Source organism: Neurospora hispaniola, assembly GCF_033458365.1.
Source record: "Neurospora hispaniola strain FGSC 10403 chromosome Unknown B0T23scaffold_8, whole genome shotgun sequence".
Lineage (NCBI taxonomy): Eukaryota > Fungi > Ascomycota > Sordariomycetes > Sordariales > Sordariaceae > Neurospora > Neurospora hispaniola.
The window spans coordinates 981505-1005473 of NW_026944413.1; the positions used below are offsets into that span (position 1 = coordinate 981505).

The following is a 23969-nucleotide window of genomic DNA, read 5'->3' on the forward strand; positions in this document are numbered from 1 at the left end:
CAGCAACTTGCCGATACAGTGTCATTGAGGAAGCATACGAACAACAACAGCAGCAGCCGGTCTTTTTCTCTTTGAACCACAAAACGCGACAGACAAAGCATTGGGTCTAGGGGGCGAAGGAGGTGAAGAGAACATAACAGTCAGAAAAAGCTCTTGGCCGCTTGGTCCGACCTTCAACCCGGACTCGAGGTGATGCCTCCAACTTCGTATGTGCGTGCGTGTCAAATGCCAGCTCGACACATGGCATCCAGCATCTTCAGCAGCTCAGCTTCGCTTGTTCGGGAAAAGGCAAAAGGTCTTCTGACTACATAGAGTGTACAGCAGTGCACTGTACTTGTGGCCAGGTACCTTTGTAGCGTATAGTGATATGCAGGAACCACCAAAGATCGACAGTTATCCTCGAATGCCGTTATGTAACAGAAACACCCCGACTTTGCGGTCCTTTAAGCCTTTCATGGTCTGGATGTTTCGATTTCGGCATTGCTTCAGGGGAACAGCAATGGTCTCGGGTATTCCGTTGAGCGTTCACATCGGGCCGTCCGTTCGCTGGGTCGGTTCTTTGTCGGGGAGTTCTTTGCCTTCGTCATCGCCATCGCGAAGGAACCGAACGCATTGTCCATGCAGTCCTGTCTCTGTCAAAGCTGAGCACGGACAGCATGGCATGGTCGAAGCTTCTAAGGAAAGGAGCAGGAGACGGCGATCAAAGCTTAACTTGCCAAGTTTGCACCGAGGATGTCTCCTAGGCTTCTAGACCCTTTGGATTCTCACCGACGTGGTGATGGGTTCAGCTCGGTTCGGTTCGCGTTTGTTGTCCTGTTCATCGATCAATGTCATGAGTGAACAGTCGGTGGTGGGCTCTGTTTTGAGAACGGGAGACCAAATGAGCTGGAACAGAATCGTCGAGTCGGTCAAGCTCTTTTCGCCTAACTAACGGCGTACCCGAAGCCCGGCTTCTCGCGGGTCAAGCAAGCGTGATGCGTCTTTGGTGTTGGCGTGGTTTTGGGAGTCCGTCGGTCGAGGACAATGTGGATTGTGGGTGGCGGGGGGGGATCACTGGACTCGACCGGGTCTCGACAGGACATAATATCCACATTGAACCAAGTATGCAATAATTATATAAGAATTGGATATGTACAAGTTGCAGGTGCGCCCCTTGCGTTGGTTGTGTGTTTCGGCGTGAAGCTAAAGTCGCTCTTGCTGTGTACACTACAGCGATGCATGGTCCTGCTGCAGCTGCAGTTGCCGTTGCAGTCACCATTCAGGATCCATGCCGACATTCGAGCGACGCCGGCGGAAACCAAGACCATGAAGACATCTCCGAACAACGAAGAAGGAACATTGGTCTGGACGAATCAGAAAGCAGCGGGTGGGAAAGTGTTACTCGATATCTACTCGATTAGTACTCGATTGTTACTCGATCAAAACTCACTTTCTTATCCGCCAGAAGGTTCCGCTCTTTCCCTCTACACTAGATTTACACACAAGGACGGAGTCATGCGAGCCATGCAAGCCATGGTTGGGTCGGTCAGGTCACTGAATAACCTCGGGTTTGCCTCCTAAATCCGGAATCTCGTCGAGAGAGTATTTTTCTCACCGATACGAGCCCTGCATCAACATTCCTGCGACACTTTGTTTTTCGCTGAGATGGAGCTGGGTGTGATGTCTGGGAATTGTCGTATTAAGCAGCAGGGAGGCTCTACCGTTGTCGTCATGTTGATTTCCTTATCATCAGTGACGCAGTTGAAACAGAAACACTCAGATCCCGTCCTCACACTGCAATCAATTGACACTCAGCTGCTATCAAGTGATGAATTGTCGCGATCCACTGTGGCATTGAGTGGCAGGCGGTGACTTTCTCCATCTGGACCCTGGCCGGCAAAACCACTTCCTTCCTTACCATTGCCCTATTTTCTCAGTCGTTCTCATGATTGGACAATCTTCCTTTCCCAGTGGGGGGTGTGTCTGGAACCTTATCTGGTGGGGTGTGTTTGCATCGGACAACGGCTGCTTCCGACTAACAAAACCGGGCGGCAACCGCAATGGGAAAACTGCGGACTGTTGCAGCGCGCACCAATTAACGGCCGCCGATAACTGCAAGACAGAATTTCCGTCGATTGTCTCTCTCTCCTTCCACTTCTTCCATTCCATATTCGCCTTCCAATTCCATGTCCCTTCCCTTCCGATATGTTCCCTATCAGTCCGTCATCTACTGCGTACATACAACTGAAGCTCTTGGTAAGGAAAACCCGGCCAATTGAGTGTCCAGTGTCACGGTCTCATACGATTATTTGGGATTCTCCTGTTATCTTCCTCCGTCCCCTTAAATCTCAACCTGATCAGCAATCGGTACACCTCTACGGGATAGAATCTGCTAGCTCCCTACGGTAGCACTTCAAGAAACATAAGGCGGGCCGATGACGGACCGGCTTTTCCATGTGCCTTAGATCAAGGTTGCTTGCCACCTTAAAAAAAACAACGCTAACAAATTATATCCCAACAAAGGTGAATTTCTCCCAGAGCCAAGCTGCCCGGGATCTACCTCTCTGCCCTACGTGCCTCTCTCTCTCTCTTATCTCCATATTGGCACTACGCGCGGCACCCCTGACCGAAACCAAGCGGGAGAGCGTGTGACAGCTTCATCTCAACTTTCTGGGGAAAGAAGCGCCGCTCGATGATGTAGTAGTCTTATCGTCTTTTATGTGTGTGTGTGGGTGGGTATGATGGATGGAGATGGATGGATGGGGTAGAACGATCTACCTCTACCGGTACCGCCTTGTTATCACCACCACCAACACCATGCTAACGGCTCGCTTGTTGATAACTGTGATTTCTGGGGAAGACGTCTCAAGATCCTTTGGGCGAGGGATGGAGGCTCAAGTGCGCCTCCATACGGACCACCCGAACGGACCCTCGGGAAGCATGGGGCAGCATATGGGGGGAAAAAAAGGTCTCGAAACGCTAGCTGACTCGGTGGAGCTCGCTTTTTTTTCCCTCACGGCGCGGAACGGAGCCTCACGATCCTTGACCCCATACCCACACATTCACGATGCCTCGATCGGTCCAGCTCGGGAGGTCGACGCAGTCCCAGTAGGGCGGTGGAGTCTCCTCGCGGCAAACGGCACTTTACAAGGGCTTTCCATCATCATGGATATTACTATCGGACCCTTTATCTCGAGAACCCGTCCGTTCTCACCTCTTCTTCTTTTTCTTCCCATCTTTTGTTCTAGGTACACCTACTATCTTGTGCCTACTAGACACTACACAATACCCCCCTTTCTTTGTTTGAAATATAACACAAACCGCCGAATCTCTTATCAGCTTTACTCGATATTTTATTGTTCACCGTAACGGCGTCTTACATATCGTATCCCGCCTCTTATCAACCAACATCTTACACCGGCACGGCACACCCCCTTCCACACACACACAGCCACAGGATAAAGTCCGAACACAGATAAGCTCCCGCATCCTGGTGACCATACGTCTTATCCCTGGATCCCGGTGAATATTTGTGTTGTGAGCTCGCGAGCTTTTACCACAAGCCAAGCAAGAAGAGGAATACGAGAACACTCTCATTCTCCCTTTAGCTTTTGCTTCCTCTCCTTCTCTTAGAACTAGCGGCCTTGTCGGTTTTCACAGAGGGAGCGCCCAAGCCAAATTCAAACCACATCCACAACATATAACGCGCAACAATGACAGTATTAACCTTCCTCCCGGACGCGGCAGCTGAGCCGCTTGTCGTACTCGTCTCCAACAGGGCCGTTCTCACTCAGCCTGACGACTCGCTCCTCCTCACACCCGCTACCATCGCCATCTCCTCCACCACCGGCAAGATCGTCTTCGTAGCCCCAACCGTCCTGTCGAAAGAAGCGTTCCCCGCGTCGAGCACATATGTGGACTACGGCAACAAGCTCATACTCCCTGGCCTCGTAGACGCCCACGTCCATCTCAACGAGCCCGGCCGTACAGAATGGGAAGGCTTCGCGACTGGCACGAGGGCGGCTGCCTCGGGCGGCGTCACTACCGTCATCGACATGCCATTGAACGCCATTCCTCCCACCACCACACTCGAAGGCTTCAAGGTAAAACTTGCTGCTGCTCAGGGTCAATGCTGGGTCGATGTTGGCTTCTATGGCGGCGTCATCCCCGGCAACGCCGATCAGCTGCTCCCCCTCGTTGAGGCCGGTGTCCGTGGCTTCAAGGGATTCCTTATTGAGTCCGGAGTCGACGAGTTCCCCGCCGTTTCCTCAAGCGATATTGCCCTCGCCATGACCACTCTCAAGGACACCCCGACGACCCTCATGTTCCACGCCGAGATGCTCCCGCCCATCACTGACTCGGTCGGCGACGGCGTCACCCGTTCCGAGCCGCCCCTGGCCCCCAAGGGCGAGCTTACCAGCTACTCCACGTTCCTCGAGTCGCGCCCGCCCGCCTTCGAGACCTACGCCATCGAGGAGATCCTCTCCATGGCCGGCCTCGCGCCTCAGCTGCACCTGCACATCGTCCACCTGTCGGCGACCGAGGCAATCCCGATCCTGCGCAACGCCCGCGCCCGCGGCGTCAATATTACCGCCGAGACGTGCTTCCACTACCTCGGCCTGGCCTCGGACGACATCGAGGACGGCGACACCCGCCACAAGTGCTGCCCGCCCATCCGCGAGCAGTCCAACCAGGACAAGCTCTGGGCCGAGCTCACCGCCGGCGACGACAGCTGCATCCGCACCGTTGTGTCCGACCACAGCCCCTGCACCCCCGAGCTCAAGCTGCTTCCCGACCACCTGTCCGGCCAGCCCGAATTCGACGAGCAGAACGGCGCCCTGCTCCGTCGCCCCAGCCTCCGCTTCACCGACTCTGGCATCGACGTCACTCTCCCCGAGGACCTGGAGAAGCAGAACACCAATAAGACCGACTGCTGCGGTAGCCACGAGCACGCCGCCGAGCTGTCCTACGTCCAGCAAGACGCCGCTGCTGGACCCCAGGGCCAGGGTGACTTCTTCGCCGCCTGGGGCGGCATTTCCTCCGTCGGTCTCGGCCTGCCTATCCTCCACACCACCGCCACCAAGCGGGGTGCTCCGTTGTCGATTGTGGACGTCGTCCGGTTGTGCTGCCAGGCCACGGCCAAGCAGGTTGGCTTGTCGCACCGCAAGGGCGGGCTCAAGGTCGGCATGGACGGCGACATTTGTGTTTTCGACGATGAGGAGGAGTGGGTGTTGCGGGCGGGAGATATGAAGTGGAAGAACAAGTGCAGTCCGTGGGAGGGACACCAGTTCAAGGGCCGCGTGAGGGAGACCTGGTTGAGGGGTACAAAGGTCTATCAGCTTGGTGGGGGCAACGGGGGTTTCGTGAGTGGGGTGCCGGTTGGTGAGGCTATCACGGAGAGGAGGGTGGTTTAAGGGACTGGTTTGGGTTAGTTGTGGGAATGGTTGATGGATGGATGACGTGAGGATGAGGATACGAAGATTTCAGCGTCGCATTCTGTTAGCATCTCTTTTTCGGGTCTGGTCTTGTATCATGTCTGTCTGCAGCATATTATATAAGGGGTATCTGGCGGGTCATGGCTTCCTGGGGGTTTTTTATTCATAGCGAGTTTCGCGGTAATACCATCAAATTCAACGAGGCGTTTTGTAAAGCGCTTTTTAGGTATCTCAGATCCCTCTTCTTTTCCTTGGTTCTGATGCGCCGTGATGGGACTGATAAATGACTGTGATAATATGCGATGCTTCGGCATTTGGGGTAATTATCAGTTGCTTCGAACGAAGACGACGGCAGAAGTTCGATCGAGACGCGGTCGGTGGATGGGCAAATATAAAAGTGTCATGATGATTTTTGTCATCAATTCACGAAGAAGGCAATTCAGAAGAAGAAAAGAAGCGATTAGACCATCCCGAGAGTGATTGTCGTGATCAAAAGTTCCGATTGTGCTTGCCAAGCATGCAGACATCGATTGACGACGTTTCGTTCTTTCCCCAATTTTGATACTATGTACAACTTCCACTACACTAGTAGTAAAGCTACTTTACGTACCCGCTCAACTAAACCTTGTAATCCCCGCCAATCACTCCTCTCTTTCGTGATGGATTGATTACTTGACGACCGAGGAGAAGGAGGAGGAGGAGGAGGATGAGGGGCTCTCGGTATCACATGATCTGAACCTGTTGAATGCGTGGTTCTCGTCACGGTCCTACACTACACAGTAAACTAGTGTACTTACACTTAACAGTCAATGGGGCCACCTTAAAATTGATTGACTTCACCGAAACTATGTACAGTGTGAGGCGATCGGTTTGAGAAGTTCACTAATCTGCATGGTCTCCATCTTGTCCAACTCGACAATTGTTTCAGGATCCTTCCATCTTAATGATGATGATCAGGAAGATTTAGAAAGCGGGGGTTCTCGTTGGTTGATTTGTTTCTTGTGTGTCTCTGGCTTTCTCGCCGGTCAAGTGAAATTGCCCCCGGTTCAAATCTGGTAAACCGACTGCTATGATTATATGGAGTTCGAGTTACGTTTCCTTGCTTTGGTCGTGTCACTGTTTGATTGATCGTTTGTGGGAGTAATCAATTCCATAGAGGGTAGTTTAGTGTGATGGTCGTCCAGATGGGCCGTGATGAGCTGGCTGACTGGCGACTGATAGCCACAAGTGGAAGAGGAGGAGGATGGAATGTAAAACGACATCATACTACCCTTTATCTTATCAACGATCATCAAACTCAGGCATGTACCTACTGTGTAGTGTAGGTATGTAAGCGAGAGGCCGCCGCTTGAGAAATTGTCATTCTCGTCACATCTTCCCCGGAAGATTGTTACACCCAAACTTGACCTTGTCAGCATGGTGGCATGACACAAGAGCTCCCCTCGTCGTGGGCACGTTGATGAAGGAATGAAAATGGATGGAATAAAAGAGAGGTCCCCAAAACTCCCGCCCAACCCCGGTCCCCGTCCAGCCCGTCTCCGCCCGCTCAGCGCTTTAAATGAGATGTGGGGGCAGCGGGTGGGAACGTGGCTTTGCACTGGCACTTTGTAACCTGTGACTTGGGATGATGTCTGTGACGACTCGGCGTGTCTGGGACTGCAAGGGAACAACAACAAATGGTGCCCGCAAAGCGACGGGATTGAAGATCATTTCATCCCCCAATCGGTCACGGGGATTTTACGAAACCACCAGGAGGGAGAAAGAAATTTGGCATCTAGTTGAAATCTCGCGTTCGAAGTCATGGTGGGTTGTTGGGGACGACAGCAACTGAGTTCAAGGTATCGAGATACGGGGTCCGATGGCAAATTCTTTGTCGGCACGGGGAAATAAGAAATGGGATCTTCGGTCGAAGGCTTTTTTTTCCTTCCCTTTCGCCCTTGGTGCTGTTTGAGATGAGCACGTAGCCGAGGTGGGTTTTGTAGTCTCGTGTGCGTGTGTGATTGTGTGTTCGAAACTTTCTCTGTGACAACTGAACAGCTTCAAATGTTCTGATGTTCTACGGCCTTTGCCGTGCGGCGGGGGTTGTGATGAATGGAGATGGATCGCCGTGGAGGGGGAGCATGAGAGCTGAAAACAAAGGCTTAGCCGGAGAAAGTTTCAACATCAAACCTCCCGTCGAAATCCTTATGCTAAAAAGTAATGCAAAGACAAACAAAACTCGTATGAGTTGTGCAAACTCTAAAAATATCGGAATTGCTTGTTGGAGAGTTTTTAGCTGCCACTGCCCTGTGGAGGATATCTAGCGTAGTGTATCCCCCAGGAAGAGCGCCAAGCCATATTTCCGCTTGGCGTGTTCGGCTGTCGGCAATCATTTGTTACAAGATTTTCCATGCTGCCCGCCCTGACCTGCCCACAATGAGTTACTGTGTAGTGAAGCCCTTTCTCGCTTTTTGTTTCTATGTTCACTTCATGCTCGCTCGCGGCCTTCGGTGACAGACGGTGGCTTGGAGTTTTCCTGGGATGTCTTGGCCTCGTCTCCCCTGGGCGAAGCTGGAGGCTGTCACTGGCTGCAGGAGGCTACTAGCCATGCCCATGTTGTCGTGGATCCTGCAGGTCCACTCTGGAGTGCAGCCTCACAGTGCAGTGTCTCCGCCTCTAGGTCTCGCTGGTGCTGAGTGAGGTGTGAGGTGTGTCGCCCCCCTTCGCTGTTGCAGTTACTTCAGCTGTGTTTTTTTTTTTTTTTTTTTTTTTTTTTTTTTTTGGTGTGACACCGTTTCGCTGTGTTCCCTGTGTACTCCAATTCCGCATCACCACCATCATCTTTCCTGTTTTTCTGGCAACAGCAGCAACAACGGCGACATCAACACCGGGGAATCCCTCCATCGATTTTGTTCCCACTCATCACTATCTTGCCGAAATCAAGGGTCTTTAATCTGTTGGAAACGTTCATTTTCTCTGCGTCTTTTTATTTTTTTTTATTCTTCATCTTGCTTTCTCTCGCGCGAGCCACTTATCTCATTCCTTGCAGGCCCACATTGCTCTTACTCCGTCTCTGACCGGTGCCTCGTCCGCCTTTTTTTGTCACTGCCGCCTGCGCGACATTCCACTTTGGTTTGGTCTGGTCCTCTCTTCCCGGTTTCTGCTCTGGTCGCACTCACGGCCGCTGTACGCCAACCTGAAGCACACACCTGGAACTCACCTCCCACTCTCCCACAGCACTCACCACCTACACTACACGACACGCCATTGAATGAAACGACCCAACGACCTAGACTAATGATACTACAATAACACGAGTTTGATCTCATCCGTCCTCATCTTTAAGCCGCCCCATCACCTTTTACGTGTACAGTAATCGGGCCAAGCCAACCCTTGTCGCTTCTTTCTCGCTTTCCGTTGACAGTCCGGCCTGGGTAGTGCCAAGGCTGCCCGCCACTGGTTGTCCGGCTTCCCCTAGGTACCTGGCTGGGATCCAAACTGCCCTGTCCGATCGTCCCTCCCCAACAGGTGGCCGTCGCTGCTGGGCCCGTCGTCACTGTCAGTCAGTCAGCAAGCAGCACGCACCCAGCCCCAGACAGTCCGCCAGCTTCATTCACTCCCAACCTCCAATCCTGTTACCACCACCCACCACTCCAACTCGTTTCAACGTCGGGGCAGCTGAGCTGCACACTACACACACCACCTCTCAACACCAACACTCAATCAACACCACCACCACTCGATATCAACGCGACGCAATTGTCTCGTCTCCGCGGTTTCTCGTCATTTCCTGTCTCGCTTCCTTCCCTATCTGCCATATCCATCATCTTAATTCGACCCCCTTTCTCGATCCCGAACGGGGCCGACCGCGGACCAGCGCCAATCTCGGAACCCCCTTAACCGACTTGGTCAACAATCCACAATCAATCAGCCATCCGTCCCTGGGCTGGTACGCAGTTGGCAGTTGCCGTCCTTGGCCTCTCTCTCGCCGTCGAAGCATGTGTGCCGCTACCGCCAGCCGACAATAATACCGAAACATTGCTCACCGAGTAGCCATTAGCTGCCCAGTTTCCGGGTGCCATTATCCACCCGAGATGCCCTCCTTCGCACCCGACCAGAACTCGCCAATCTACCAGCATTCCCCCGCCGTCGTACACCTCAACCCTGCCGGTCAATACGGGCAACCTAACGGCAAGGTCGATGAACACCCACTTCCTCGTCACTCTCATTCTCACACGTCAATCGAGAGCTTCGACGACGAGGGTTCCAGCCAATCGACACACACCTCTACCGACGATTTGGACATCAGCACACGATTGAATGGGGACAGTCTGCGACGACATCCCAACATGACCTCTTCGCCAAATGGAGGTGTCGATGGCGATGTGGACGGGATTAGTGGGAAACTACATGGGATGAACCTGAACGGGGCAAACAGGGCCGACGGGGGCGCCAGGCTGGGCGGCCATCAAGTCACGAAAAGCGGGAAGCCGCACCCAAACGGCAGGTTTCCCATTGCAATTCCGGACCGGACAGTCCGTCCAACTCCGGACGCTCAAGCGACACACGACCAAAAGGGTGTTTCCCTGGGCTCTGCCAACACTGTTTCAATTCATCCACCCCCGGCCAACACGGGAGACGTTCGCACCACCGAGAACGGGACGCCCACGCCCTCCGCCCACCAGACTTCCAACGGATACTTTCCATCATCACCACCAGCTCAGCGGCGTGATTCGGCACCTAGCAGCCCTTCTTCACCGCATCGTTACTCGTCGCCGCCCTTGTACAACCCTGCAGCACCCATCTCAGCCTCCACCAGTGCCCTCGCACCGCCACCCGGTCCCGGTATTAAACATCGCCATACCCTCGAAGTCCCTAGACCTTCGGGTCCTCGTGGATCCAAGGACGGCTCCGATGCTACGTATGCAACCGGTCGCTTCTCACCAACTGGCGTTGCTGGCGTACGTAGGGCGTCGCTGAATCTTGCTAGAAGGAACACACGATCTCTCCACTCGGAAATGCCTCGCGACGAAGTTGTGCCAGATGACGACGCATTGCGATGGGCCGAAGTCTACAGGGAGAAACGGGCCAGCAAGAGGAGGAAGAGAGATGCCGAAGACGACGACCGGGTTGTGGTTGGCACCAAGGTCGACGAGACACATGCCAACTGGGTCACAGCCTACAACATGCTGACCGGCATTCGCGTCTCGGTATCGCGAACGAATGCCAAGCTTGACCGCCCGCTGACGGACGCTGACTTCGAGGCCAAGCAAAAATCCACCTTTGACATGTAAGCATTTCTTGATACTTCCTTCCTCTTACACAATCTGGTATCTAACCCCTCAGAAGTGCCGGAAACGAGCTGGTTCCATCCGCCAAGTATGACTTCAAGTTCAAGGACTATGCGCCTTGGGTTTTCCGACATCTCCGCGCACGCTTCGGCCTGGATCCAGCAGACTATCTCATGTCACTGACAGGCAAGTATATACTTTCCGAGCTAGGTTCTCCTGGCAAGAGCGGCAGTTTCTTTTACTTTTCTCGCGATTACAAGTACATCATCAAGACCATTCACCATGCCGAGCATAAGTTTCTTCGCAAAATCCTCAAGGATTACTTCAAGCATGTTACCGAAAACCCCAACACCCTTCTCTCGCAATTTTACGGCCTACACCGGGTCAAGATGCCCTATGGCAAAAAGATTCACTTTGTCGTCATGAACAATCTCTTCCCTCCGCACCGTGACATCCACCAGACCTTCGACTTGAAGGGTTCAACAATTGGTCGCGACTACAGGGAGGAAGATCTCGACAAGAACCCAAGGGCAACACTAAAGGACCTAAACTGGCTTCGACGACACCGACATCTCGAACTTGGACTTCAGAAGAAGAAGATGTTTTTGGAGCAGCTCCAGAAGGATGTTCGGTTACTTCAGAAGCTACAGATAATGGATTATTCTCTGCTTGTCGGCATCCATGATCTTCAGAGAGGAAACGAGGAAAATCTGCGGGACAAGACCCTACGTGTGTTCAACCCTGGCGGTGAGCATTCACGCGAGGACCCTTCCTCCGTCTTGCTGCGGACTCCATCTAAGTTGGAGAATGCGCGGAAGGCTAGGGAATTGAGGCAGATGGTCAAATCCGAGAGGCCAGTTCCTATGGGAGAGACGAGCAGCCGGATGCCCGACGAACTTGAGCACAATCAGAGCCGCGTGGGCTTTGTTTTCAACCAGGATGACGGAGGGTTCCGCGCAACCCATGAGGACAACACCCCGGCGGATGAGATCTATTACCTCGGAGTGATTGACTGCTTGACACATGTAGGTTCATGTTCTATCTGGTCTGTATGCTGATGACGAGTGCTAACGTGATTTCCAGTACGGCATCATCAAGAAACTGGAAAACTTCTGGAAGGGCTTGTCGGGCGATCGTACTCAGATTTCTGCCCTCCCCCCTCACGAATATGGCGAGCGGTTCATCAACTTCATTGAGGGTATCACCATGTCATGCGAGGAGGCGATTCGCGAAGCCCAGGAGAGAGACGCACAGATGCAAGCAGAAGCAGCCTTGGCCGATCAGGAGCAGCAGCGGGCTGGCGCACGCAACGGTCGCTCTTCAACGACAGTACCACCCCTACCCTCTGGTGTTCAGTCACCAGAAGCCGAGGCAACGATGCAGAGGGCGGAGCGCGAGGCGTACAAGACTGGCGTATCAGAGGAGGACGTACCGACCAAGACGCTCCGGACGACGCTCTCCCCTGGCAGCATCGAGCGCAGGGACAACATAGCTAGCCAAACCAGCATCTTACCGGTGGTTGAAGAGGCTGCAGAGGGTCGGTCATCCACCGAGCAACAGGTCCACAATAGCCGAGTTAGCAACTTGGCTGGTGAAAGCGAGTACCGCCCTCTTACTCCTGCCAAGGACGGTGAGGAAAGACAGGCCGGGTTTGGTAACCCGCTCCTGAGGGGTCATGCTCGCGACTACCGAGACCCTGGGCCACCACCACCAACACCGCCCAAGACAGGGTATGGATACGGATCACCTCAGTCCCTGAAGGACGGCGCTGATAGCGGGTATAGCATTGGCCTCATGAACGGTAATAGCAATGGCAAGTCCGTCGACCTGAAGAGCTCCAGTGGCTCGCTCAGATCCAACAAGGGCGGTCACCAAATTCTTGGTCGGGAAAGCCTGGATAAGGCCCTGCCCCCGCTCCCCTTCGGCGATGCACAGACTCGGCCCCAAGGCGTGTCATAGAACGACCACACTATGACGGAGGCTAAGGGCATGACGACGGCGCTGGAGCTGAAGATGGAGATGGATAGTTCGCCGGGTTCATAGGAGTCACCGACGAAATGTGCGCGACGGAAATGGGAGGCGGTGAGGGAGAGGTTCCTGCGGGACGTTGTAGACGGAGGAGAAAGAGCCTCAGTGCTTGGTTACTAGAGTTGACGGACGGGCGAGAGAGCGGCATGATGGGGAAGAGAAGGAAGGAGAAGGACAAGGGGTTAATGCGGACGGAGCCGAGGATGAAAGGAAGATGATACGGAAGACGACGAAGACCTAATCCACAATTTCCTCTTGAACTTCGCAACGAATTTCTCTTCATCAAATCTCGCTCGGTTTCCCTCCCTCCCTGTTCTATGTATCCTTTCTTCCCGCTCCCCGGTTGACTGCTTGAGTGCACTTCATTGGTTGGCAGCGGCAGAACAAAAAGGGTAAAGGGGGGAGGCAAAGCCACAACGACAAGAACGAACAAGTCAGCAATTCAACATCACCACACCGGAAACCACAACAAACAACTATAAGCCATGATACCATACCATATTTACTGTTTGGCGTTGTCTTTTTTATATTATTTTTCTCTTTCTTTTCCTTTTGGGGGTGGGGGGAAGGATCGATCGGAGCGAGAGCAACGAGAGGAAGGAAGGATGGAAGGAGGGAAAGCATTGAATATTCTTTTAGACCTGTTTGTCAACTTTTTTTTTCTTCTACTTGACCCCTTTTTTGTTTATATTTCTTTCCCTTTGGCTTTTCATCCTACTTGTTTCTTTTGTTGATCGAATCAGTCAGCGGATCAGTGTCTTGGGAGGAAAGGAGGGAGAGACTTGTGTGTGAGTGAAGTGAGTTGAGCTTAGCCAATTAGAGCATGGGGGAGTTGAGGCGGAGGATCTTTATCTAGTGTTCTCCCAAAACCAAAATCAGATCAGACAGATATCAAGATTATAAAATGTCAATAGGTACCTAGGTTATATTCACTGTCGTCCATGGGGAATCAAGTTGTAATTGCATTGAGTACTTGTGCGGCTATGCTATGCCTGCGTCTTACGCCAGCGTCTATTAGCCATTCCTCCAGTATTTTCTACTTCGCTCGTCGTCAGACCTGACCTTTTCGCTCATCTCATGCCCGGATGTTCATCCATCCATCCATCTATCTATACGTATATATCCATGTATCCATCCGATCAAACCACCGCTCTCCCCGTATCAATAACTCTATAGCCCGAGAACCTTGAAACCAAATGCCGGAACACCTAAACTCCAGACCCAAAACCCGATGCTACTAGGTCCCAAAAGAGATCTAGACATACCAAGAGAAAACTGTATAGCACGGCCAAGAGCACCACCAACCAGCCAACATCAGCATATCCTACTACTCCTTCTTCACACTCATTATAATAATTCCCCCACTTCTCCTCTTCCTCGTTCCAAGTCCAAGTCCAACAACGCTTGCTGTCGTCGCCGTCTTCTTCGTCGAAGATAACAAAAGACAAGGACCGTGGTGCTGATGATAGCGAGGGCGATGGTAACAAGGCAGAGGAAGAAGACCGTCGTCTCGATGTAAACCCAACCAACCCAAACAGCCACTCGTTCCCTCCCCACGTACCAAAACTCCACCATTGCAAAAGCAAGTGCTATTTTGGGGGAATGATACCAAACGGCGCGGGGTAGTGATCGTAGTGCATTTTTGGTTAATACCCGTAACCGGGACTTCTAGTCGGCTTTCTCTAATGGGCCCCCTAGCCCAGCTTGGGAAACGGTGCTTTGTGATCTCCCATGGCCTTTACCGCTGCCGCTGCCGCTGGCGCCAGACATGGTGACCATTTCGTAATCTCCTCCCAAATCGCCCCTCGATCCCCGCTTGGTCCTCCCTCCTCCTCCTCTTAATCCTGTGATAAAGCCCTGTTCTTCGTCTCCTTGTCCTGTCCCCTCCCCGTCTGTGATGCTGTTGTTGGCGTTGTTCGTGGTGTTTCCGCCACCGCCATGTCCACCAAAAGCAATAGGCTGCAGCTCCCTGTATCGACACCCCCATGAGCCGAGCAAGAAGGAAGCCAGGGACGAAATGGCCATGGTCAGCCACCAGGCTGTGTGGCGGGGTAAGGTGTGGTCGGGCGTGGTGTAGAGAGTGACGATGACGAGGTGGATGAAGTGCGTGGTGAGGGCAAAGTCGAGAATGAGCTTGGAGCGTTGGACGATGGCTGTCAGGGAGAGGGGTCTGTTTTTTTTTGGGGTTTTGGTTCCGTGTTAGAGTTGGCAAATCAAGGACGAAAAAGGCAGGAAGGCAGAGAGAGAAGAGAGAGAGTACTTACAGCACCAACCCGCCCACTAAACACCAAATAAACCCGTTCAACCACCCCTGTGTGTTATCCCCCCTTACCGCGTCCCACCCGAACACCAAGTCCAGCGTGAAAGGATTTCCAGCTACGGCCGCCGTGAAGAACATGAGCACCAGGGCGGCAGTGTAGTAGATTGCTTGTAGCGCGGCGATCTGGCTGAGGATCTTGAGGGGCGGAAGCTCGGTTAGGGCGCCGGAGCGCGGGGGACGGCGGCGGCGGGGCATTGTGGTTGATGATGCTTCAAGCTGTGTGTGATGCCGGATTCGGCAGAATGGTAACTATGATTGTTCGCGATGGACTTTTTATTCGGCGCAGTAATCGGTCATCGACTTTGGAACTTGGTGGTTGTCTAGCTCGTGGGTGGTGATTGAAGGGAGCTAGGTCGGAGGGGACGCTCGTTCGGTGTGAGGAGGTGTCGGTTCGTTTAATGATGACTCGAGCTTGTCGTTAAGCCGCAACTGTTTGTTGCTACTGTATCCTCTCTTGGTTCCTCGTAGTGATTCTCCGCTAGAAACCATGAATGGAAAAGACTGTGGAAAGATGGTATGTTAAAGTTCAGGTTTGCGATCAACGGACGAAAGCCATCATGGTCACAGCACTGACAGCACTCACTCACCACATTGCAGTTGACAGCCCCAACAGTGTCGCATCCATTCGTTCCACGCACGGGCAGGGGCCGACCCTGGTCCCTGCGTCCGCCCCGTCCGCTGCAAGATTACAGGGCACGTGCAGGGTTATCAATGGGGTGGAATCCAAAATTACCAAAAGTCCGGGGTTAGTGGTGGGAGGGAAGAAAGGTACATACCTGTACCTCTGTACCTTTTTGACCGCCCAACTTGGATGGAAGCTCAGCTCAGTCAAGGAGCCCAACACAAACCTAAGCTCCAACTGAGGTACCTACCCGGTACTAAACTACTGATAGCGGGCCAAGAGCTCGATAAGCTTCCATCCCAGAAGCTTGGCTCGGGAATCATTCGCGAATTCAATCCAAAGTTCAAGTTGCCCAAGTTTCCGGTTTGCCAAACCTACGTGAACAACCACTGCATCGCAATCATCAACGTCTACTCTTGCCGCCCCGACCGGCTCCCTAAGAACACACCAAATCCCGACTCCAACCCGAAACGACCGCAGCACAGCATTCACAATGGTCCTAGGCCTCTTTGAACAATCCGAAGCCGACAAGCGCGCGGCCGAGGTACGCGCGGGCACCGTTGCGCCCACACGCTCCGAGCGCCAAAAGTGCTGGATGGCGCGCGACGGCTACTTTGCCTGCTTGGACCGGAACAACATCATTGACGCCCTCAAGGACGAGAAGGCGGCCGCGAAAGCGTGCAAGGCCGAGAGCGCCGAGTTTGAGAAGGATTGCGCTGCTCAGTGGGTGAGTAGTAACTTTTGACTTACTCTTTTTGTTTATTTTATGCTTTCGGGGAAGCACTTTTGGAATGGAGGATGTGATAGGATGTGGTGGGACTGGGGGTTTGGGGAGGAATAGGAAGAGGAGGATGAGAGAGAGGTATCTGGGACAAGCAGTCGACAAGGAACAACAATCAGAGAATTCCCAACTCCCAGAAGGAGGGAAGGAAGGGGCTCCAGAAAACAATATCAAGCCTCCTAAAGGAGAGCAAAACGAAAACAGCCAACAGCCTGCCTGCCTGCCAGCCAGCCAGGTCAGGCAACGGAAGGATAGGCATTTCAAACAAGACAGCAGCGCATTCTATACACACACACACACACACACACGCTAGCTAACCTCTCATTCTCTCCCCTACAACAGGTTACATACTTCAAGAAGTGGCGCGTCCAAGACATCCAAAAGAAGGCTCGTCTAAAGGAGCTCGAGGCCCAGGGCGCCGTCAAGATGGACGTCAACACCGACTTCAAGGCCCGCGAGTAAATCGATTCCGTCCTGATTCGACTCGGTTCGGTTGTCATCGTTCCGGAAAGCGACTGATCAGGAAAGTTGGGGTGGGAGAAAGAGAAAAGAGGAGGGACGTTGTAAAGATAGTGTGTACTTGGTGTATGTACCGTATATATGCATGGGATAAGGCGTTTAAATTTGAGTTGATTGGGTATCTAAGGGGGGAATTCCGGTTTCCAACATTGGTCAAGTCGGGTTGTTTCACTGGTATGGCCTGCTGATTGAACGACGTCATGGTGAATATGTTGATGATGGATGGTTTTGACCTAGTGAGTGTTGATTGTGGGAATGTCTAAAAGGGCTATCAAGGTGCGTCTCTCCGATATCCAGACACCAACCTACAATCTGCTTTCCGAGAGACAGCCACACCAAGAGTTCACTAACCAACAGTCAAGTCCTCAGCCGGTCAGGCGCCCATCAGTCTCCTGCCTCCTGGCTCGAATGCCTCGTAGGTGTATGGATAATAGTCTGAGTCGACCCCGAACGCTGCATCACTCCACCAACTTCATCCTTGTCCAACTGCACCTCATGCTCACCATGATCTACAGCGTCATCAGTAACCTTGACATAATACCCAGCATGTTCGCAATGCGTGCATTCACAGGTAGACGGTGACGTGTCCGAAGGGTACTCATCACTCGGGTCCCCATCATTTCGGAGAGTGAGATTGCTACCTCTTCTCTCCTCCGTCTCTGTCCACTCCGGACTTTCCCCGTCGTCCTGTGTACTCATATCCTCCCCATTTCGACCTCGACCAAAATATCCTCCCTGTTCCCTGAGACATTGATTCACGCGGTTCAGATTCGGCGGCCATGAAAGCCGGGGGGTTTCCGCATTGGCGCCGCCCCCGGGACTCACGTCATCTTCGCGAGCCCCGGTCAACCTTGGGGATTCCAAATCGTAAAGACCGGGAGAACTCGACCGCTTTTCCAAAGGACTTTCATCACCCTCATCATCCTCTTGGTTGTCGTTATCCCAGGAAGCGTTCCATATTTCTGACAAGCGGCGAGACGCCGGTCTCTTCGCGCGAAACGATGATGACCCAAACGGTCCTTGAGCCGTAGGCGTCCCTGTGCCAGGTCGGTTAGTACCTACACCTACGCCTGTTTGTTGTAGGGCGGGAGAGTTCACGGGCGGAAGGGGTGCTTCTCGGTGTCCAGCCCAGAGCTGGTTCCCCGTCGAAGACCTCCTTGTCGGCGTGGGCGAGAGCCCGCTTTTTCCTGCCTGCATGACAAAACTGAAAGGCGTGCTTGAGAGGGGTCCCACCATGGACATGGCGCGCCTCTTCCGTCTACCAACAGCAGTTTTGATCGGTGGCAGGGGAGGAATCTCTTCTTCTTCTTCGTCCGCGTCTGTCGAGCTGCTGACACTGATCTGTGAAGCTTGAGATAGAGAATGACGACGACTATGACCGCTACTTCCCAGTGAAAGCCGGTCCAGCTCTCCGGTTGCGATCATCACGCCGGCAATGGCAAGCAGCTTAGGGGAGTATTCTTGCGCTGGAGCGTTGCTGAGTGGCCCGGCCGCGCCCGTTCCCAAGTCCGAGAATACCCCGACGTCTTCGCGATTTAAGCGGCGGCGATTTCTGGGATCCCGGACCCTATGGATGTCCAGCTGGGGTTCACATGGGCAAACGGATTGAGAGCGTTGGTATACGTCTTTGAAATGATGGTGCGGACAGTGAACCTTGGGGCCGTCTGTTCGCCTGCGTGGTAGACCTGGACGTTCGGCTTCCTCGTCCTCATCTCTTCCCAGATCTGGGCAAGAACACGTGTCGAGTGATTGTTTGCGACTGCCGCCGTTTTGGGTCTGGCCGGGTGAGGATCGTCTCCCGAGGTCGTCATCAGGGGACTCGTCATCGGGGGACCTTGAGCTTTTGGATCTGTCGAGGCCAGGGGCACCCTCGTTCCACTTGACGAGGCCATCTTGCGTCTGCCATCCACTATTGAAGGCAAATGTTGCTGTCCTTCCTGTGCCATGGCTACGAGAAGCGTCAGAAGGCGTGCACCTTTGAGACCTGGAGGAGTTGGGCGTTGAACCACGATGCAATATTGAGCTGATATCGGGTGTTACTATGCGACGGATGGATGGTCGTTCCTCCTGCTTCTCGGTGCTTTCAGGACGGCTGCTGAAAGCCCCGTCCGTTCCTGTGCTCTTTGTGCCCCAGATCGTAATGCCCGTTGTATCTGTCTGCAGCTGGGTGGTACTGGACGTCCATACGCAGGTTTCCAATCGTGCGGACATGTCGGACTGTGCGGCTTCGTGTTTTCGGAGGAGGTAGAGGTTGATGTCTGGATTATTGAGGCTTGTGGGTGTTTGAGATTTGTGGAACTCGGGCGTGTTTCTCAGACAGGATCGCAGAAGTTGAACCGCTGCCACGCTTGCTAAACCGCCCACCACGTATGGCACGTCAGCGGGAGAATCGTTCTCGGACACTGTGCCGCGCCGGGACAGAGTTGAGGGTAAAGGAGGCAACTGCCTGAGATACGGGTGAGGAAGTAACGGCCTGGGGAGCTCCCAATCATCGAGCTCAGTTTTGCGAAGGTCGTCGTACATGGTATCGGTGTTGCGATCTAGGTTTCGTCGGATCCTGATGACCTCCGCGTACGTCAAGCTCCCGGGGGAGCATGAAGCGGATACAACAGGGGAGGAAAGATCATCCATCTTGAGGCATCGAATGGTGGAGTACTGGCGCAAGGGATGAGAAGGACAGGCTGCAGATGCTCAATCTGAATGCTTTTATAAGGATGCACAGGAAATGAAACGAGGTAAACCCGGGACGTGGTGCTGGCTTAGGGGACAGTTTCTCTCGCGGGCGGGAATTGCAGAGGTTGGATTAGAAAGTGAGTCGGACATGGAGTGGCAGATCTCTGACTGACGAGACGTAGGCTTTGCTGCTGTTGCCTTTTGATACACGGAACCTTCCAAGTTATCAATACGGCAAGAGCCGCTCCTGTCATTTTCTCGCGAGACGTCTACTCTTCAATCTCCCACCCACGCCGACCGGACCATTCACAGGTAGATTTCCTGTCATATTCAATCTATCGGCATACAATGCCTAGTCCGACAGCGCAATCCATGCCTTGAAAGCTTACGGAAACAATAGAGCAATAAAAGGGTAAAAAAAAATTAGTGACAAGCCAGTTACCCATCCTGGATATGCGATCTCTATTCTTCCCCCCAGTTCGGTCGTGTGCCTCCTACACTTCCCTTAGACGTTGCTTTGTTTCCCGGACTGGAAGAACTGCAGTGTTCCTCCAGGAGCGCCCTTCTATTTCCCCGTATCCCCTCGAGCTGCTACTAAGCGTTGTGGCCTGCTCTAGTCACAGTCACGAGGGCCGAAGAATATCGCATTTCCTTAGGGAATGGGCCCTCAGAACGCGGGTGGGTTTCTCGCTAAACAAGTGCTCGTTGTGAGGTTCGAACTCCCTGCCTCGCGAGTCCCCAGTCCCTCGACGAGTTCGGCAGTAGCGGTCTAATATTAGACCGCTACGCCACCTGAACACTTTGGTGGACGGGTAACTTGGCTTGTCGTGTGATGGAAGGAGGGGACGGAAGCTAAGGTTATGAACGGCGGTACAGTGAAGGGCGGGAAGGTGGTCGGTTAGATCTTTGGGCCCTTGGGGAAGGAGCGAGGCTGGGAGGGCGGTTGTCATCGGTTGGAGCATTTGTCATCTTACCTCGAGGCCCTCGGTTTCATTCTCTGAAGAAATGCAATCAAGTAATAGAAGGAAAGCACGATAAACTGATACCGCACCTTCCTGCGCTACTGCTCCTATCCTCCTCGAGGCACGGCAGAGTGATTCAGGTCCCCTCCTTTGCCCTCATTAGGCGCTCGGATATCATGGATCCGTTTCTTTGTAAAACTGCCATCACAAAGTTGGCCAAGTCCAAAATGGTACTTGGCTTCGTTACCTGTTCAACCCGCAGTTATATGTAACTTGCTTTTGCGCAGGTTTGAATTATTTGACTTGTTCGGAGCACAGAGAGTTTGGACCATGACCACCAAAGCAAAACGGCTTCTCATGTGAAACACCTCGCTTAATGTCACAGCAAGAATTGCTAACAACAAGATAAAATGAGTTGGCAACTTAAGCTGTGAACTCGACCCAGGTTGGACCAGGTTTGGACGATATTTGCTTTGTTCGAATATGCGCCAGTTTTGCTTGCTTGCGTCCAGTTTGATCATGAGTGAAGCACTGTAGTATCTTCATCCTCTTTAGATAACGCAGTATATTTCACATGGATGCAGTAACCGATAGTGCCTGTCTTTGCACACTGGAACTCGTCTTCATGGGGACAGCGCGGAGTGATGCGGGTATCCTTCTTTGTCTTATTCAGCCTTCGAATATTCTAGGTTTGTTTGTAACCTACCTTGAGTTCTTATTCTCCAACCTGAAATGCATTGAGATCCATCGAAGCTGCGCGGACATATTTACAAACGTGTATATGATATCAGTCACATCCCTATCACCTCTTGGCTCAACGTTTGTTCCAACTCGGGTTTGTTTTGTTACCCCTTTTCCAGTGGCACACGTATAACCCTAACCCAATCCGAACGGTGATGGATTGCCTCGGGAAGTAGGTACCCTGGGAATCGGAATGCTCGGCAAACGGCGGTCCATGGCCGTAAAATGACGGGGTTCCAGCTCCGAGGTCAGTGGCTGACAGCTCCTCACAACGGGGGGAAACAGCGGGAACAGCAGCCTTTGATTGCTACAACAACAGTGGAAAACATTAGCCTCATGGGCGGAGATGCACCGAAGCCGGACTTTAGCTGTATTTGGATTGTGACTTTTATAAATAAAAACTGACGTAACAGAACTTGGGATTGATCTCGAAAGGTTACAATTAAGTGTTTTTCTAGTCACTGTTTGATACCCGCTGTTCTCATCAATTATCAGACATGTCTCGGATTCTCGCCAGGAGATGCCCTCAAGGGCTTCTGCGTCAGGCCTTCTCGGCGCCGCGCACCAACGTCACCACCACTCCTGTCCGTGCCTTTGCCTCTGCCACCTCCAACGCTCCCTCTTTCAACTGGGAAGACCCTCTCAACCACAAGGCTCTCTTGACCGAGGATGAGATTGCCATCGGTGAGACCGCCGAGCGTTACTGCCAGGAACAGCTTTTCCCCCGCGTGCTACAGGCCTACCGCGATGAGCACTACGACCCCAAGATCCTCGAGGAGATGGGCGATTTGGGCCTGCTGGGCGCTACCATTGAGGGCTACGGCTGCGCCGGCGTCTCCTCCGTGGCCAGCGGTCTGATCACCCGCGCCGTCGAGCGCGTCGACAGCGGTTACCGCAGCGGCATGTCCGTCCAGTCCTCGCTCGTCATGGGGCCTATCAACGACTTTGGCACCGCGGAGCAAAAAGAGCGTTTCCTGCCCGGCATGGCCAAGGGCAAGATCATCGGGGCCTTTGGCCTGACTGAGCCCAACCACGGCTCTGATCCGGGCTCCATGGAGACCGTCGCCCGTCCCCACCCTACCAAGGAGGGCGTCTACCTACTCAGCGGCGCCAAGACCTGGATCACCAACTCGCCCATCGCCGACGTCCTGGTCGTCTGGGCCAAGCTGCAGGAGACAGGCAAGATCCGTGGCTTCCTGGTTGAGCGGTCTGCCTGTCCGCCGGGTACGCTCGAGACTCCCCAGATCAAGAACAAGACGGGTCTGCGGGCCTCCATCACGGGCATGATCCAGCTAGACAACTGCCCGGTGCCCAAGGAGAACATGTTCCCCGAAATCGAAGGGCTCAAGGGCCCTTTCACGTGCCTCAACAGCGCCCGCTTCGGTATCGCCTTCGGCATGATGGGCGCGCTCGAGGACTGCCTGGCGCGGGCCCGCACCTACGCCCTCGAGCGCAAGCAGTTCAAGGGCAACCCGCTGGCCAAGTACCAGCTCGTGCAGAAGAAGCTGGCCGAGGCGGCCACCGACGTCGCCTACGGTACCCTGGCTGCCATCCAGGTCGGCCGCCTCAAGGACGAAGGCAAGGCCACGCCCGAGATGATCAGCATGATCAAGCGCCAGAACTGCGACCGCACCCTGTACCACGCCCGTACGCTGCAGGAGATCTTTGGTGGTAATGCTGTGTCAGATGAGTACCATATTGGCCGTGTTGTTGCCAACTTGTATGTAACGCAGACGTATGAGGGCCAGAGTGATATTCACAGTAAGTTTGACCATCCGACTGGGAGAGGTCGGTGAAGTGAAGATGCTGACTATTTGATTTAGGTCTCATTCTGGGACGGGCTATCACTGGTGTTCAGGCTTTCGTGTAAGACGGTGTAAAAACAGCTTCTTCATTTCAGCGAGGTTTGTTGTTTGGGATTGAACAGGAGCGTATTGTCATATTTTATGTCCAGTACAGTAACAAATTTCGGTGTTTGAATGGATACCACAAATAGTTTAACCGCGCGGTCACGAATGCTTCCACATGCACACTTGGTTTGCTCTTTTTACCTATTTCAGACAGAAGCCAGAGCATTCCTTCCCTTCGGTTATTCCCCTGGTTTGATTCACGAAGGGGTCCAGAAGCCAGTTTCCCCAAAATGACGACACTTGCCTCACCAGGCAGAAGTGGCCCGCCCATACAGGCTAGGTAGCCACCCATGGGATGATAAGTAATGCTCCTCCAAGGCACATCATTAGCAGAAAGCCCATTCCAATGATACCTCGTCCAATCTGGAAAGTTGCTCAGCAAGCTTGACAACCTGGAAGATTCCCTAAGGGGCATTCATTTTCTCAAAGCAAGAACCGCTTCAGTGGCATTGCAACTGTCGCGTTCTCAACACAACAGAATCGCACCGCTCTTCTCACCATCCGCCCGCGCTTGCTAAAGACAAGAACAATGTCATTGCTCAAGGGTGTGAATTGCTCTCCATGCAGTCCAATTGCACATCAGAATGAGCGTAGTTCCATGTGTGAAGCCCGGCCTTCGTAGTTGCCATCCAGCTGTGGTGGTTTGATGTCGTCTCGTGTTTAGGATCTTGACTTTTGGATGGGGCTACCACCCAGATCACGAGTCCAAGTTCGCAAGCATGTTCCGTT

At 53.2% G+C, this 23969-nt stretch overlaps 7 protein-coding genes across 7 annotated transcripts; 5 read left to right on the plus strand and 2 right to left on the minus strand.

Moving 5' to 3' along the window:
• Positions 1 to 2556: 2556 nt before the first annotated feature.
• Positions 2557 to 3520, plus strand: B0T23DRAFT_229251 (uncharacterized protein). The gene has a single exon (XM_062833851.1). It carries the CDS (start codon positions 2725 to 2727, stop codon positions 3346 to 3348), a length of 624 nt encoding a protein of 207 aa, XP_062689163.1. The 5' UTR covers positions 2557 to 2724; the 3' UTR covers positions 3349 to 3520.
• Positions 3521 to 5451, plus strand: B0T23DRAFT_229252 (allantoinase). The gene has a single exon (XM_062833852.1). The coding sequence runs from the start codon at positions 3693 to 3695 to the stop codon at positions 5391 to 5393; it is 1701 nt and encodes a 566-aa protein (XP_062689164.1). The 5' UTR covers positions 3521 to 3692; the 3' UTR covers positions 5394 to 5451.
• A 4291-nt stretch (positions 5452 to 9742) lies between these two features.
• B0T23DRAFT_407535 (phosphatidylinositol-4-phosphate 5-kinase its3) lies at positions 9743 to 12643 on the plus strand (the record flags this gene model as incomplete). The annotated part of the gene is made up of 3 exons (XM_062839199.1): positions 9743 to 10683; positions 10743 to 11709; positions 11768 to 12643. The coding sequence occupies 3 exons, from the start codon at positions 9743 to 9745 to the stop codon at positions 12641 to 12643; spliced, it is 2784 nt and encodes a 927-aa protein (XP_062689165.1).
• Positions 12644 to 14265: 1622 nt separating this feature from the next.
• Positions 14266 to 15327, minus strand: B0T23DRAFT_229292 (integral membrane protein S linking to the trans Golgi network-domain-containing protein). Its single transcript, XM_062833853.1, has 2 exons — positions 14977 to 15327; positions 14266 to 14882 (listed from the first exon to the last, which is right to left on the minus strand). Exons 1-2 carry the CDS (start codon positions 15225 to 15227, stop codon positions 14381 to 14383), a joined length of 753 nt encoding a protein of 250 aa, XP_062689166.1. The 5' UTR covers positions 15228 to 15327; the 3' UTR covers positions 14266 to 14380.
• Positions 15328 to 15844: 517 nt separating this feature from the next.
• Positions 15845 to 17337, plus strand: B0T23DRAFT_229382 (cytochrome oxidase c subunit VIb-domain-containing protein). The gene is made up of 4 exons (XM_062833854.1): positions 15845 to 16381; positions 16778 to 17128; positions 17192 to 17230; positions 17317 to 17337. The coding sequence occupies exons 1-2, from the start codon at positions 16148 to 16150 to the stop codon at positions 16895 to 16897; spliced, it is 354 nt and encodes a 117-aa protein (XP_062689167.1). The 5' UTR covers positions 15845 to 16147; the 3' UTR covers positions 16898 to 17128; positions 17192 to 17230; positions 17317 to 17337.
• Position 17338: 1 nt separating this feature from the next.
• Positions 17339 to 20085, minus strand: B0T23DRAFT_365258 (uncharacterized protein; the record flags this gene model as incomplete). Its single annotated transcript, XM_062836361.1, has 2 exons — positions 18217 to 20085; positions 17339 to 17991 (listed from the first exon to the last, which is right to left on the minus strand). Exons 1-2 carry the CDS (start codon positions 19583 to 19585, stop codon positions 17339 to 17341), a joined length of 2022 nt encoding a protein of 673 aa, XP_062689168.1. The 5' UTR covers positions 19586 to 20085.
• Positions 20086 to 21652: 1567 nt separating this feature from the next.
• B0T23DRAFT_456408 (glutaryl-CoA dehydrogenase mitochondrial precursor) lies at positions 21653 to 23549 on the plus strand. The gene is made up of 2 exons (XM_062841263.1): positions 21653 to 23091; positions 23154 to 23549. The coding sequence occupies exons 1-2, from the start codon at positions 21828 to 21830 to the stop codon at positions 23198 to 23200; spliced, it is 1311 nt and encodes a 436-aa protein (XP_062689169.1). The 5' UTR covers positions 21653 to 21827; the 3' UTR covers positions 23201 to 23549.
• The last annotated feature ends 420 nt before the right edge of the window (positions 23550 to 23969 follow it).